Source organism: Anoplolepis gracilipes, chromosome 7 (genome assembly GCF_047496725.1).
Source record: "Anoplolepis gracilipes chromosome 7, ASM4749672v1, whole genome shotgun sequence".
Classification (NCBI taxonomy): domain Eukaryota; kingdom Metazoa; phylum Arthropoda; class Insecta; order Hymenoptera; family Formicidae; genus Anoplolepis; species Anoplolepis gracilipes.
Window position 1 is genome coordinate 7899856 of NC_132976.1, and position 16798 is coordinate 7916653.

The window sequence follows — 16798 nt, forward strand, 5'->3', positions numbered from 1 at the left end:
AGAAGTCGTTGTAACATTTCTTTTGCCCCAGCTGTTTTTCTCACCCGTGCTTTTATGACGGCGGATAATAAAAGTAATACCCCTCGTAAAGAAAATAAAGATGTCCTGTATTGAACGTTGCGGGTTCACTATGACCGGAGCTGTTTCTCCACTAACGGCAATTGTGTCGATATTTTCGGCAGCTTTTACGTTTACTGTGTAATATACGAGTTTGTTATGTAGGTTATTAATTTTTAACCATGTTGTGCTAAACGCTTAATGTTCGCGTAGAAAAAGATAGAGAAATTAGGTATATCGCTATGATAGTCTGGTGATATGAATATTGTAATTTCGTATTTGACGTTTTTTTCATGTAATATAAATTTTACAAGTATTTTTTATAATGTATTAATTTATTTTTGTGCTTGTATTTTCTTTATCGTGTATTTACAGTATGAATGTATAGCTCTTCAGAACATGATTTATGATATCATCGGATGTTCATTGTTATTAATGATATTACTGGTATATATTATAATCAAAATTTGATTACTACAATTAAAATTATTTATGCTAATATCATTAGTATCTCGATTTTCAATTAATTAATATATTTAATATATTTTCAAGAAAATTATTGAAAAAAATCTGTACAATACTTTAATATTAAGTAATAATATTAAATAACAAATTTATCTTGAAAAATATATAAAAAGTATGAACAAATTTCTAATTATCTTATTATTATTATTATAGTAATTTGTATTTGTATAAAATTAATTTGAATAGAATATTTTTACGTTGTAAAAATATGAATATAAAAATTATGACAAAAATTTAGATTGGATTAAAAATTAAATATTTCAACAATTGTTTTTCATTATTTTAATAAGTATTTTCCATGTTTCAACATACGAATTTTAGTATCTTCCTTAGAAACAAAATTTTGTGTTTTTGTGACTTATTATTACCTATCAATAATAAAATTTAATTTTAATTATTCAATATATCTTTTAAAAGAAAATAAACCTTGTTTGCAACGAGAAAAATTTATAATAATTATAATAATTAAGTTGCTGCATTGATTTTGATTTTCGATATCGCGAAACCAGCAGAATTATATCTTAATTTCTCTCGCAAAGTATTACGGGAGATACAACAGTTGATTGTTAGCCGGACGAAAAGTTGAGGCAAAAGCTAAACGGTCATCAATTCAAACGGCGTGTGATTTAAATCGATGATATGCTGATTTTATCGGGATGCGTGGACGTTACGCTCGTGAGATTTAACTGCTTTGACGTTGCGTGTTTGCTTCTCACGGTTACGCATTGTTTTGGGAAAACAAGCCGGTTTATTCGATTTACGTTTATCGACGACAAATCCGACAAATTCGGAGCGCGCGGCACCGTTATGCCGGGATTGCAAACGCGTATTACGGAAACGGAGGTGGAAGCGCCACGACAGAGGGTCCAGGCAAAGGAGAGGAGGTAGTGCTTAACGACCGTCGTGGCACGACGCGGTGACGGCGGAAGCGTCGCGAGCGGCCAATTTCCCGGATTTGCCTGACGTTTAATGAATGCCGGCAGACGTTTTGATTTAGGGGACAGTTTCATTCCGAAGCGGAGCACAATAACCGCCAATTTGTAAATCGCCTCGTAAATCTCGACCGTCGCGGCCGCGTTGCGACGCAACGGCGCGGCTCGGCGCGACGCGTCTCGCCTCGCCTCGCCGCGGCGAATCCCGGCTTACACTACTAACGCAATTGGATTAAACTATCGGCACGCCGTTAAAAGAGATCGACTGGCACTACAGTAATTGTAATGGTACAACACGACAGGGCGCGATGTAATAATTGTTATGGCACCGTTGCAAAATCGCGAATGATACGACACTACTTGGTAATTGGATTGATTTCTGATAACAAGGTATCAACTAGCTTGCAAGAGAATGTAGAGAACTGTCGTAATATTAATTAGTAATTTACTAAGAATCGAACTTGCTTATAATTATATATATTTGTTATTTATTAATTAGAGCGACGATAATGTGTGTTTTGAGATTCGGAGATAAAATCGACAATACGTAAATATTTAGATTTAATATAATCTCGCTCCCTTCTGTCTACGTTATAATATTGGTTCATTTAAATGTAGGATATATTTAATATTTTTCTATTGAATTTTGTAATACTGAATCTAGCGTATTTGACTTGCTTATTTAATTCTATGTGTTTACACGTTATTTTACGAATTTCCTGAACTAAAAGCAAATATAAATGTCAATTCAAGTTTTATATTTTATGTAATTAATAATAAAAACTATAATGGTTAAAACACGATGGAAAATATTATACTGACAAAATTTTTAACGCGATTTTATTTAAGAAAGCTTATCGTTGAAAAAGAAATTTACTACTTAAAGGATTAATATGAAAATTTTGTTTCTACTTTGGTATGCATCTCATGACTATTCGACGTGTTAGTCTCTCGGATGCTCGTTTCTCGAGCGTAAACATAGCTGTGTATGCCCTCAAAGTTTAGCATGCACTAACTGCGGTCTTCACCGAATAGACGTGACATAACACGAGGATACCTAAACTACGTGACTCCTTACGTGAGACGCTTACGTATTTGCATATAATTAAGATATCAATAATTAATAACTGCAATTCTTTATCTGTATTTTATCTTATCTTTATTTTCATGTTAGATATCATGTTAAATTGTGATACGTCATTCGACTTTCGCGATTACATTTTTATTGAATATAAAATTGTGGATTTTTAATTTCAAGTAAAATCTTGAAAACAGATGAGATTTTAATTATATTTTTTCCACATATTTTGAAATAAAACCATGCTACATCTAATAGTCATACGTTTATATAATCTTCATATACTATATTTACTATATATTATCTAATTATCGATGATTACATTGTATGTTTTATACTGCAAATAGAAACGGCCAGTACCAACAGAAAATTGCCCGTAGCAATACATGCCCAACATTTTTCCATGAACCTGTCACAAACAAGTTTTCGAGAAAAATAGATAAAGGAACGCGAACGTTATATAACGGTGTTACGTAACTGAGTTTGCTAATTATGGAGCGAGCGCGATAGTAGAAGTAAATTCTCAGGGCTGTGGTGACGCAGGCCGTTTTACTCGAGTATCAACATAGCATCGTTATGGAAATCCTCGTTATATATCCAGTAAAACTCGTGATAACATTATAAATTGCACATTACGCGCGTAATATTAGAAGGCTCTTTGCACTTTAAATATCCGTATAATGGCTTGCAAAAACTTTCGTTGCACTGCAAGCTTTATCTAGAAAATATCTAGCTTGTCTCGACAGATATCTACATATGTATGTGGGAGACTTGCACAGCATATATAAATAATGGAGAAATAGTAAAAAATATTTCACAAAAGTTTAAAAATGTAAAAATTTTAAAGATATTTACTTTCTCTTTCTCTCTTAACATCATATGTTTTATCTTATAATTTATTTATTATTATAATTAAACATTATTAAAAAGTGTATAAAAATAATAATTAGTCAATAAAAAGGGCTTTAAGAGCCGAATGCAAGATGAGGGGCCGTGAATAAAAACAATGTTTTGAATAATAAATTCAAAATTTATTCAATAAAAATAATAATATTATTAGAAACAAGTACACGCATGGGAATGTCTAATACATAAGATACTAGTTAGGAAAATTTATATTAACTCAATTTAATTCAAATTACGCAAAAATTTGCAAGAATTCACGATTCAAACTTTATTATTTCTTATAAATAAATATAAAATATGCATGTATTGCATTACATTGACTCAGGTTTATAAAAAAAAGATAAAGATAAATATTGTGTGTTAAAGTTATCACTCTCTCGTTCCTATATATCGGTGCATATATCAAATGAAAAGTATCACCATATGCGAATTAAATAAATAGAATTTTTATTACTCCCAGAGAAAGAAAGAGAGAAAACGTTCCATTTATTTTCAATAACATTCTATGCATCTATATTGCTCAGCTTGTATTCATGATGCGTTAAATATTGTAATTAGCTTATTGTTTCATTCATCGAATAATCCTCAGCCGATTTGGTCTTTATATTCGATATGTCATTGATAATTATTGAAGCATATCAATATTGAATACGAACTTGAAATCGTGCATTGCAGTTGTGTCTTACCGACACATATTTCAAATATTGATAAGTCTGATTAACATTGGACATTCGTTAATTACTGTGTCCTTGTATTACATTGACTTAGCCATGCGTTAATGATTTCACTGCTGTGTGCGTTTCCGACCAATCGGCATATTGCAATATGCATTTGGTCACGTATACATTACGTCAGATTGGCATGTGCATACGTTCTCCGCGCTTCGTGCAACGTGCTGGATTTATATCATGCCTTTAATGATAGAATAGGATTATTTACTGAGGACCACTAATAACCCTGCGCGATCTGTTTGCTCGTGGACAACAGCAACGTGTAGCGATCGTAGCGGACTATGTCATTAATGATAAATACGTTTTATCACTTACAACCGTTTTTATGTACATTGTACTTTCATACGCCTACCTTCTTTTACTTTATTTCACTGAAAAAAAAAAACTAGTTAAGTTACAGGAGTGCCGTAAAAGAAAAATATTTGATAAAATTGATCACTATTTCTTCTGTCGCTTGACTGACCATTCTTTTTCTCCTCTTTACAGATTATCTTTGGAACTTGAAGAGGCGACATCGAGGGAAAAATGGCAGATCGACAGAGAAGGAGTCGATACTTAACCATCAGTATATTGCATATTATCACAATAATGTGTCAAGGTATGTGGAGTAAATTTTAACGTATATTTTAATAATGGAATTTAAACGTGGGACATTTTTCATAAGGTAATTCTCTCAAGGGTATAATAACGTTATAATATAACGTGATTAAATATGCCGTAAGGCATAAATGTTCGAATATATCTCTGCGCTCTTCCGATGAATTTAATTTCCCGGTTTACGCGTTATTTACACAGTAACAAATATTATGAGTTTCATTCGCGTATTTATGTTTGAATCGTGAATATCGCAATCAATATTCGAATTTGTATATGTGTAATACAGAATTGGCATTATTTTCGGCATTCTATTGTAATTTACAACGAGCTTTGACTCGGCAATTATACATTAAATTGCTGCCAAGGAGGAACTTGATTACTGTAGTGTAATTCGATGATGAATGATACTGAAACGTTATTGTGGCTCGATAAGATGCGATTGTGCTATCATTAGGATCATAACGATCATTCGTAGCACTCGAGAAACAACACAAAATAGCGTGCATAGACTAATTACACAGGTTTATTATACGAACAGTAGAAGACGATTGTGGCAGCATCTGCTAGAATCTGTTGCGTAACAGTTCTACTGTAGGTTGTTCCTTAAATTGTATGACTGTTTATTGCGATAGTTAATTGTGAAAATTTCATGTTTTTGTCTTCCAGTTTTAATCGAATTATGCGTTACATATGTGTCTCTTTTCGGCTCTAAATCGATTAACAAAATTTCATTTAGAGAAATGCGGGAATTTTCAAAGCATAAAAGATTTTACAAAATATATAATATAAATTTTTTTTTTTTCTATTTTATCACATCTGCATTTAGCATTTTCGATTTTGATTCAGAACATAGTACGTTTTGAATTAGAAAAATGAATAGAATAGCCATTTAAGAAAATCGTATATTCTTATAGTTAATGCATATCTTTAATCATCGACATTAATCAATCTTCCGTTCAGCATGTAATATCTTGCCGCGTTATCGTTTTTTGTTCGTTCAATGAGAAGTTGAGGCTGAATCTTATTTTAGAAGCTCGTAATTATCGTTAAATAATAAGCTTCAGTCTCTCTCTTCTCTCCCTCTCTTTTTTGTTCACTTTCTCTAATAAGATGTATTAAAGAGCACTATGGGATGAACTTTGCTTTGCTTTAGTGGCTATTTTCCAAGTTTTAAACGATTTGATGCAACAGTATCTACTTTATTCCGAAGATACGCGCTTGGCCAGACGAGATGAAAGGGAGACTGACTAAAAATAAGAGAATGAAATAGAACTACTAAAGATATGAAATAAAAGACCACGTTGAGAGACCAAAAAAAAAGAGAGAGAGAGAGAGAGAGAAAAAGACAGACTGAAACACACAGAATAGCGAAATACTTTGGATTCCGAGCTTTCCAAGAACTGGCGAGGAATATCCGTGTTAAATTGGATTTACGCGTCTACTGATATAACTTTGTAATATTGTAATTAAGAATACAACGCCCTTGTAATAAATTTCAGAAACGTTGCCGGTCGGTTCTTTGCTCTCGCGCAATGTTACAAAGTGTGCTTGTGTTAGGTATTTTTTTTATATTTTCATATATATCATACATACGCGCGAACAAAGAATACGTTATAAAACACGCGAACGACGACGAAAATAAATTTAAATTTCTATAAAACTCTCTGATTTTTATATATGTATTATACATAATAGGATAATTGCACATCCTTAGCAATCAATTACAAATATTTGAATGACAAATAATATTCACTCACAATGAGTATATGTATATATAGGTACATACTCGATGTAATTATTAATCTCAATTTTTTTCGCGCTTAAGAGGTTTCTGCTGTTTCGCAGTTGTACGTATTGCTCGATTATTACATCAATCCTTACGAATGTAACGTGATTTTTCTATATGGCAACAATTCTCTCGCTTTCCTTCTCGATCGGACCGAACATTATTGGAGCTTTTTATAATTTCTCTACAATATAATAAAAAAATATTTTTACTTATATTTTGCCTTAACACGGTTTCATTGTCGACTACGATCCAACTACCTTTATATAAAGTTGCGTAACTCGTTACATCACTTTGAAGTTTTCGCCTTGGGCGAGCGTTTGTGTTCAATGTGTCAAGAGCAGCGATAGTCGCGCGTTTGTCGTTGTCTCGGATGTTCTGCAACGCTATTTTCTAATTTTTATCTCAGTGTCAGGTGGTTGTTAAAATATTGACATTTCCCGTTAACACTAATGGTAATTTTTTTCGATCTAATAATTTTTGAATGCTTACAGTAAACCACAAGTGAGAATTATGAAATTATTTTACATGATACAACACTTTTCATAAAACACTCTTAAATGATTTCAAATAAAATTAATATAAAATCTTTCCACAATTGCATACTTAGGGCTTATTTTTCTTAAGAGTGTTAAGAATGTTGATTGGTCTTTAAAAATACATTTTATATTTATTTTTCTTCTTATTTTCACATATAGTTCGTCGCTTTTGCAATTCTAAAAATCAAAGCCATTATATTTTGTTTCTGTATTACTGATTACAAAAAATTGATATGGAAAAATAGTTTTTTTTTTTTCAATTCAATTTCATATTCATATTTTTCGAATACTCGCGGGTATATAAATGAATATGTATACACGGCGTACGGTTATACTTGTAATTATATATTACTTGCACTCAAAGCGTTTTGCGCATTGTTATCTTTTCTGATTATAAATCACTTTTGTCTCAATAAAATTATTCAGGATATCTTATTATTCATTATACACTCGTTTGATATACACGTTTAACTTTCTTACATTTTTTCGCATTGATAAAAAAATGGACAAACGGAATTTAAGATAAAGTTCTCGCAAATAAACTTGCATTAACACATTTAAATTTCGAAAACGATAATACAGATCAGAGGTGTGAAATTTCCTAGAGTTTCAATATTGCGGCCGTTGTGTTATTCTAGGTCGGCCTAAGCAATGTGCGTGCAATTTGTCAGCAGCCGTCTATGATGGCAGCGAGCACGGTAATTTCGTATCGCTTTGAGGTACTAATTTAAATACATATTAATACAACGCGTGTGTGTACGCAATATCTGCCTGATACGACACAGAGTAGTCACGGACGGCGGACTTTGGCGGCGTGAGAGCACGACTTTGCGTGCCAGCCAATCAACATGCCGGGCTATGCATACGAACGAACCTGTCGACGGCTTGCACACCGAATAAATTCGAATACGCCGAGCACTCGCGTTACGCGCAATAATGTCAGTTTAGCGGGCGAGCTTGAATGAAGCAATGAGACTATGCAGAATGGCGTGATGGTACGTGTTATAGCGCAGAATTCATCGCGAAATACCAACCACTTATTTAGAGAAGATATTACTATCGCAAATTTTAATCCTTATATGCATAGTGTTATTTCATGTAGCATGGAATTTAAAGTTTTGTGTATTATTGAAAGTAATTTTAGAAATTAATTTTACAAAATAATTTTGATTTATCCTTTTTTTTTAAAGAGAATAGAAATTTAAATTAATAATATTGTAAAGTAAAAAATGTTACATGAGAATCAAAATATATGTTTAAAAAAATTTTATTCTGTACGTCAACCAGGATCAAAGGAATTGATATAATGTTGAGAATTTGAAAAATCTGATCTTTTTATACATCTTACATATTCTAAAAATTATACTATATGTATATGATATGTACAAAATAATTCAAGTTTAGCAGGCAAAAATAAGATGATTATTTTTTTATAATTATGAAAAATAATTTATATTCAAAATATATATATATATTCAAAATCTGTGAATTATTTATATCCGGAGTTATTCTTGATGATGAATAATGTGCCGAAATCCACATCTAGCGGCAGATTGTTCTTTATACTACAAAATTTAATATTCATCGATCTGAACGTGTAATTCTTGCTTGAATAATACGAACTGCAAAGTGTAAGAATTTGAAAAACTTCCAACTTAACAACAAAAAATGTACTTTATAACTTACAACAATCGTAAGTGGAAATGTAACTGCTAAGATAAATTGGAAATGTAACTGCTAAGATAAAGTGGCCTCGATTTGAGAATAGATGTTAAATATATCCACGAGTACTTTCGGCCCGTGACATTTTCTACGAACATTTTCAACAGCCACTTTTATTTATAATCGATAATATATTTAATATCTTACAAAGGAAATTTTATATTTTAAGTAACACATATTATAATTTTTACAATGTACAAAAATAGTATTGAATAACTCGATATAGCTTTATAATTAAGTTAATTCATAATTAAAAGTTTTTTTCTCATCCGGAAAGATATTGCTATTAGTAATAAGACAGATTAATCGTTTATATATAAAAGCTCTCTTTTATGTATAAGAAATTCCTATCTATGTCGCATCTCGTTTTTTAGGAAGAGTTTCCCGAATTGTAAATATAACTTATTCATAAATTCGTAAATATTATATAATGTTTTCATACATTTATCGAGTTTAATTAATAATGATTCTTTTTCTTTTAGAGATAAAAATACTTACGAATACAAGATAATAAGATTAAATACTAAATCAAAAGATATTAATAAACAGTAAAGTATTTTGATTTTATAATAACATATACAGTCGTATTATTATATTTTTTTTATTTTATATACTCTTAACTTTATTTTATACTTTTAACGTTTTGATTATCCCATGTTTATATTTATTCATTTATATATATATAAAGAAAGAATATCTGGTAATTTTTTTCACGATGTATTTTTATTTTTTTTTTTTTTTTTTTTTTGTTATTAAAGAGTACAGTTTTAATTAAGTGAAATCAACGTAAGTGACAGTAATATTCTCTGTTCTAAATAGATATTAAAAAATGTGATCTCGTGACCCGTCGACCCGTGACAAGTTCTCATGGAATTCATCAAAATTTAGTCAGTCAAAATTTGCTCGTCTTGTCGGACTCAAAATAAGGGTGTTTCTCACGCGACTTCGTTTCTTTTGTCATTGTGGCGAATGGAAAAACTTCTGGTATTCCCCGGTCGGCAGTATAAGATCGTAGATTCTTGATGTAGCCTTTCTACTAAAGAAAGAGAAATAAAGGAACAGCAAAGGGGAAATACCTTGGAAAAAGTACCTTAGCTACTGCGCCTTGGGAAAGGTAGAGGAACATAGTCGAGTTTGCAATCGTTGCGTTAAAAACTTCCCTTTTTCCTTGGTCGTGTTCAGAGCTCGCTCTCTTCTCGTGATGTGCCGACACGAGGATCGCACGCGTATTCTCTCGGCCGCATAAATGCAAAAACATATTTAAAATGTTATCTTATGACGAACCGCGAGTAGCATTCAAAGTTAAGACATTAAATTTACATTAGAACCGTTATAGTTTTGCGTGTGTCTGTCATTTAACCACCGTGTCTCACTTTATATATATACACACACACACACACACACACACACACACACACATATATATATATATATATATATATATATATATTGTATATATATACATATGCATTTGTGATCTCGATTCTTTTTTTGCTCCATAATCTTTCTTCGGTTCACATAATATAGAGAAATTTTCTGTCCGAAATATCTACGTCAAGTTTATCGTACATCTCTTTAATTTTTGATTATATGTAAGTGGATAAGTTATAGACATTTCTTTAATATTTGAATACATATAAGTAGATAATAATACTAAGAAATCTAAATAACAATATATGATGCAACAATATACTACACAATTGACGATACGAATATTGTTTTGAAAGAGAACTTTTCTCTCAAGAAATAAATATTGTAAATGATTGATTTGTATCGAAAAGTGTCGCCCTTTATACTGAAAAGTTTTATTATCTATTTATTATTAGAGATATTTCTGTGAATTTTGTCAGAAGTAATAAACACACCCAAGTTATAAAAATATAATAATTTAAAAAGAGATAAGAATTTATTTTTCATATTTTTGAAAACAAAACGTGAGAGTACTATTATTCAGTTCTGCGAATATATTTTATCCATAATTTTTCTACATATTAGTTAGATTTTTGGAAATACAGAAATATAAGACTTATTTTGTACTTTTTTTAATTGGCTTCTCACAGTTTTGTCATCACCGAGGTAATCAAAAGGTATTTCCGTTTATGTTTTTTAATATATACATGGCTGCTGTTTATCTGATATAACTTCAGTAACATACATTTGATTCACACATAGAGAACGCAAAATGCTGCTAAGCAGGAGGAATATAAAAGTCGCTTTGAAAACTGTGAAAGCGGATGAACGCTGTCGTGTGTCGTCGAGTGTTTTGTCGTGTGGTAAAAAAATAGAACCGTTGATACATTACGTGTATACTTTTATCATATCATTCCTCTCTACGCGTATATCACTTCATTTATGTCATATATACGTTATGACGGCAAAATGCTATTGTAGAACTTTATAGAAAGCTCTTATACACCCTGAAACATTATTTGTCTTCTTGCGCGATTGTTTTATGCGATATATCATTAAACGAGTATAATTTTTTATATGATGGAAAACTTTGCATAATTGAGGAGTAAAAATATCAGATATATTTCGAGATTAAATATTTTAAAATTTAATAAAAAAATATTTTTTTAATTTTACGCTTTCTTTATTAATTTAATGTCTCTCTTAAGACGTTTGAGACAAATTAAATATATCATTAAAAAATATCAAAAAACCAAAATTAAGCTTAATAAACAGCTGTTTTGCGAACACATTCTGAATTTGAAAATATCTTTTTGTTGTTCCAAAATGTCTCTTTAATATTTCAATCTGAAATATTATTTATTCTATTTAACTTGTATTTCGCATTTTCTATTGTATACATTCGAGTCAAATCATAGACGTGGCAAGGATTAGAGAATGGCGGCAGATGAGGAAGGTTTTGGTACGCTAAAATTTCTTTTGCGTCAGCCACGTACGACAATCGTTCTTTTCACGATTGCAGACTGTGACTACCGTTAACGAGCGAACGACTTTTTAGCACAACGGAACGAGACTGCAGATCGAGAATAGCATAGGAATGTGCCAAGCTGTACATACAGTACAAAATAAACTATTCTCGTACATCCGTCGATAAGGAAACTTTTGCTCTGCACATATGTTCCTAAATTGAGCTTGATCATTATTACATCACATTGTAACGAATTGATCGTAGAAAAAAGCTATTGATATATCTTTATTTTTATAAAAATCGTTATCACAAAATTAATAAAAACTTGTTTATAAAAATAAGTACACGTGTACGTTTCGTTTTGGTAAACTTTAATTATTTTGTCGCATATTTATCTGAGAGACTAGTAAAATAACAAGCATGCATGTCAGCCATGTTTTGTTCATGCAATTATTACAACTTGCTTTAGTACCCGCTCAACATTTTTATTGCAACGATATTGTAGCATAGAAGTTAATCTTAATTTTCAAATATTAATGCATTCAGTACTTAGAAAGAAAATTCCAAAGCTTCAGAAGAAAAGCTGTCGCAATGTATTGTTATAATTTCTTAGATTGCATACATTTGCATCGTTAATATCAAATAATACTACGCTTTAGCCATTGTTTGTGTTTGTTACTGTAAAAATTACGTCTGTTACGACGAGTTGATTTTTTTCTGCGATGCAACAAAAAGACTTTTAAATTTCTACATACGTTATATTTCGTATTGCAATTCGATAATTTTAAAATTTTATGGTTCGCTTCTGTATGCATTCATATGCAACTATATCAATAATATATATCAATCCTCCCTAACATATTTGATGTATGTAAGTCGCTATATACAAATTTGAGATATACGGATATATTGCACGATATATATCTTCTTACTCCGACCTCGCAAGATGGAAACTGACTTTCATCTCGCATTTGAGATGTGCGCGCGCGCTTGCGTACATATGTATGTGCGTCGAAGCCGGCAGGCCTGTGTAAACTTTCGATTCGATGAACACGACTTGGTGGCTTCTCGCGGACCGTTTAATGGCATTTCCGTGCTCCCAAAAAGGGAAATATTAAATTTCAAGACGCGAATCCGCATGGCGCTATCGTATTCTGAAAACGTCGGTAGAAGACGCTACCGCTTTTTGGCCTACTTCTTGGAAGTGCGATAAAAGTGCCATTCGCGAACGAGAGACGGAGCATAAACTCCGTCGACAAGCTTTCGATTCTTATCTGCAACTGTGTAAATTATATTGCCGAGTACTCGTGCGCGTTTACTCGTTTTGAAACGACATATAATTTTTATGGACGTATACTCAATTTACTTCAATAATCATAACACGTTCTTTTTCGTCAAAATCTTGTCAAATTATTATATTAATAGAGGCACGAAAATCTATAAAAAGAATAGATTTGATATCAATTATTTAATTCGATATACGAAGTAATAACGAGACATAAAATAATATGTTTATCTTTAAATACATTATTTTCTTTGTGCACACCAAATCTCGCATTGCATTTGCTTTGAAATGAACACAGAACATGTTCTTTAATAATGGAAGGGTCGAATCTTCTCGTTGCAATTTTTGCTTTATTATCTACGCAATCGCAAAGCCGCCGAAATGGCCAAAGTTATGCCGATATTTCGCTTTTACGAGAGTTTACATTTGCATGTACACATGTATATATATATATATATATATATATATATATTAAAAGAGAGGGAGAGAGAGAGAGAGAGAGAGAAAGTTCCGGTAGCAGTTTTGTGTTATACGGTTCTGTTCGCTTCCAACTCGCGTCTTCCCCGACGATACGTAACCGGGCTAACGCTATAAAAACGTCCAACGGCATTGCAGGTTACAGACGTGTTACATACCTGCCATGCGGTCATTCATCTTCCTCTCAGCTGTGTTTCTGCCGCGGCATTCTCTTCGCTTCTTTACTTATTCGCGTGCAAATTTCACGCCTTTTATCCGACGAAACGGCGCTTTTCGCTCTATTCGGGCAACGATTTAACATACAGAGAACCGTGCTAGATTATATATATCGCTGCCTGGTGCAAAATTCACAATTTTTCCAAATATTAATACATTTTAAGAGAAATAGTCTAAACATATTTGTTATTTTTTTGTTTACAACAGCTTTGTAAGAGCTTAAGAATCAGCCATGTACTAAAACATTCTGGCACGTTTAATTCTCATTTATTATCAAAAAGATTAATTATGTTATTCAAGAATTTTTTTTCTGTTATATTTCGTAATACGAAGTAAACAATTTTTATTATTGTCTGACTGAAACGTGTGTGCGAGAATAATACATGAAATGATAAAGAAAATTATTTATTTGCATAGTAACTATATTATGAATATTAAATTGCGGCAATATATATGTTATGGAAAATGTTATTATTATACGATATGAAGAAGAAGTGAAATTTTTTTTTAATTTCTCAGAATTAAAAAATCACGACGATTATCGTCGATTGCGGATGCTGGAAATGTCGGTGTGCTTGGGTGGGAAACCTCTTAATGCACGGGAGCATTAAGGCGTCTAATTTTGCCTTTCTGCTTTCCACGTTGAAATGCAATATCGCCACGGAAGGATTCTGCGCGCGAAGTATTTCCAACATTTCTCAACTATTTCCCAAACTAGACTGCTCGCTTCATCAGTTACGGTCTCGTTTGCGGACCATCAAGCAGCAATCTTATTTACATATGCGTAGAAAATTGCTTGATTTTTTTTATTATTTATATCTTTTTAATTCTGACATTTAAAAATGATCGAAATAAATTTTACAGGTATTTTTGTTTAAGTGGCAAACGATATGTGAATAATATCTTTGTAAACATATTAGAATTTGGCAACTATAGTCAAAATAAATTTTATCTTGATTGCACTATTATTGTTATTTAAAATTAAAATGTTGGACTACAATTTTAATTTTACGACGACTTTAAAATATAATCGAGGTATCTGGAATATTTTTACGATTTCTCGAACAACAATGTACTGGTCATCGTTAATATTCGTCGATGTCTTTTCGCGATAAATCGTGGGCAAATAATTGCGAAAGATTCGAAAGGGAAAGTGGAAGCTGTTACATGTCAGATTTAGGTCAGGTATTCATAATTATAACGGGTTGAACGGGACAACAATGTTTAATTGCAACATTCTATTCATTCTATTCTCCTTTTCGCTTGCACTTATTCAGTTGCAACGTAACCGTCTTTCGCGGAGGACACTCATCATCCCAGAAGGGGACGAAAAAGCATTTATCTCTGATTTGAAAGCATTACGGCGCCAGCTCTGCAATTATTATCGTGCTGAAATTAGACATAGTTACAGTTTTCTATCTGTCGCTTACGTTTCTACCATATTTTCAGAAGCATATTCTGATTGAACGAATTATGGTCGCTCTTTTTAGCAAAAGTGACGACGAAAGTTTCTATATTAACGACTGAAATATTTAACTACTATTTCTACTTTCTTGAAAGTTATTCCAGTGAATTATAAAATTAGTTATTTTCTAGCCACACACATATATATTTATTATTTTTGTCGCTCTTGTCGTAAAGCTCTGAAGGTACGAAGAAAATGAGCTTTCATTTTTGTTTGTAAAAAATAATTTTCAACGTTAATAGCGTGCTGTGCACTTATCACGAATGTCGAAAGTGCGCCAGTTGGTACTGCCATGTGTACGCCGGGCAAATAAAGCAATTTTCTTCTAGAGATCTTCAAGAGAAGGATGCGGAGCGGCACTCGGCTCGCGAACCATCCGATAACACTCGGGGATGGATCGGTTTTTTTGCTCCTGGAACAATTCTATCCTAGCTATTATCTACTTTCCTTCGCTCACTCTCTCCATCTCGTCTTCGTCCTTCCTTTTTCGCTTCCTTGCATCACTTCTGCCACGAGCCTGTCTCCACCTTCCTTCCATATTTCCAGCCGGATCGCGTCGCGTAAAAACTATAATTGTATAAAAGATGTTTCCAGACCGGCGCATTGTTCTTCCATTTCCTGTGGAGTCGTGCCAAAAAGAGGAATTTCCATAGATCTCGCCATTGATTCTCTTATGGAATCTGTTCAGCTGTGCCGGCGATATTCAAAGATTTACTCGTTGCAATAACACGGAGAAATTATCCGCGAAAATATTTGTCAGCGAAATGAATTATTACAAAATCTCCACTACGTTATTAATTATGTATTCCAATTAAAGAATTTGTTAATGGTAGATTTAACATGTCATTACACGTCGTTATAGAATATATGAGAAATTTCGAATATAGTATTATTAAATATTTTAGTATTATTTCAGGGAATGTTTGTAGAACAAACGAATATTACGAGAAAAATTACATTAAGAAATAATTTCTTTAGATTCTTCAAATATATTGCGTAAAATTGTGCGTTTTAATCGGTAATTAAATCAATAATTACACGATTGTTTTAAAAGAACTTTTATCTCGCTTGTAAAATCTTACTTTGTCTTGGGAATATTTATTCAAATCTTGCTCAATAAAAGATGCGCGGCCGTTCTCTTACGATTCAGTATATATGTACAAAATTTACATATTTTGAAAGTTCTCAATTCATCGATTCGGATAAGAGACAGTTTCTCCCTTTTTCTATTGTAAAGGTATTTGCGTTTGACTGAACGGCGTGGCCTCACAGGAAAAGCCGAGCTTAATGCCCCGTATTCGCGGTAACTTCTCTACGACGATTAATGCAAAGTAGCTCATAGTGTCAGTTAGCATAACGTCGAAGGTGGGCGTCTGTATCGTAGCAGAGGGTCCACTAAGCCGGCTTACTGTCGAATACCGAGGTACTATTACTTCGGTCGTTGGCGCTGGCGCGATGCTCGGGTAATTTGTAGCTTGTAAAGGCGGCCTTTGTGCCAATAATACCGTGTATGATTCTTTGACCGTGCTCGCTATATTGGCATACCGGCTGGCCGGCTGACTAATGCTGCAAAAGGGCTTTTTGCGCCAACGCATATTGTCGAA

General features: G+C 32.5%; 1 protein-coding gene across 6 annotated transcripts in view; it reads left to right on the plus strand.

Moving 5' to 3' along the window:
- The window catches only part of LOC140668052 (lachesin), a 236096-nt gene that overhangs the window by 5451 nt on the left and 213847 nt on the right, over positions 1-16798 (plus strand). For all 6 annotated transcript variants that reach the window (XM_072896614.1, XM_072896610.1, XM_072896612.1 and 3 more), the window contains one exon: positions 4716-4827. In XM_072896614.1, the coding sequence (XP_072752715.1) occupies positions 4755-4827 (73 nt within the window). In that variant the 5' untranslated portion in view covers positions 4716-4754. Of the gene's footprint in view, positions 1-4715; positions 4828-16798 lie in introns of those variants that run through there.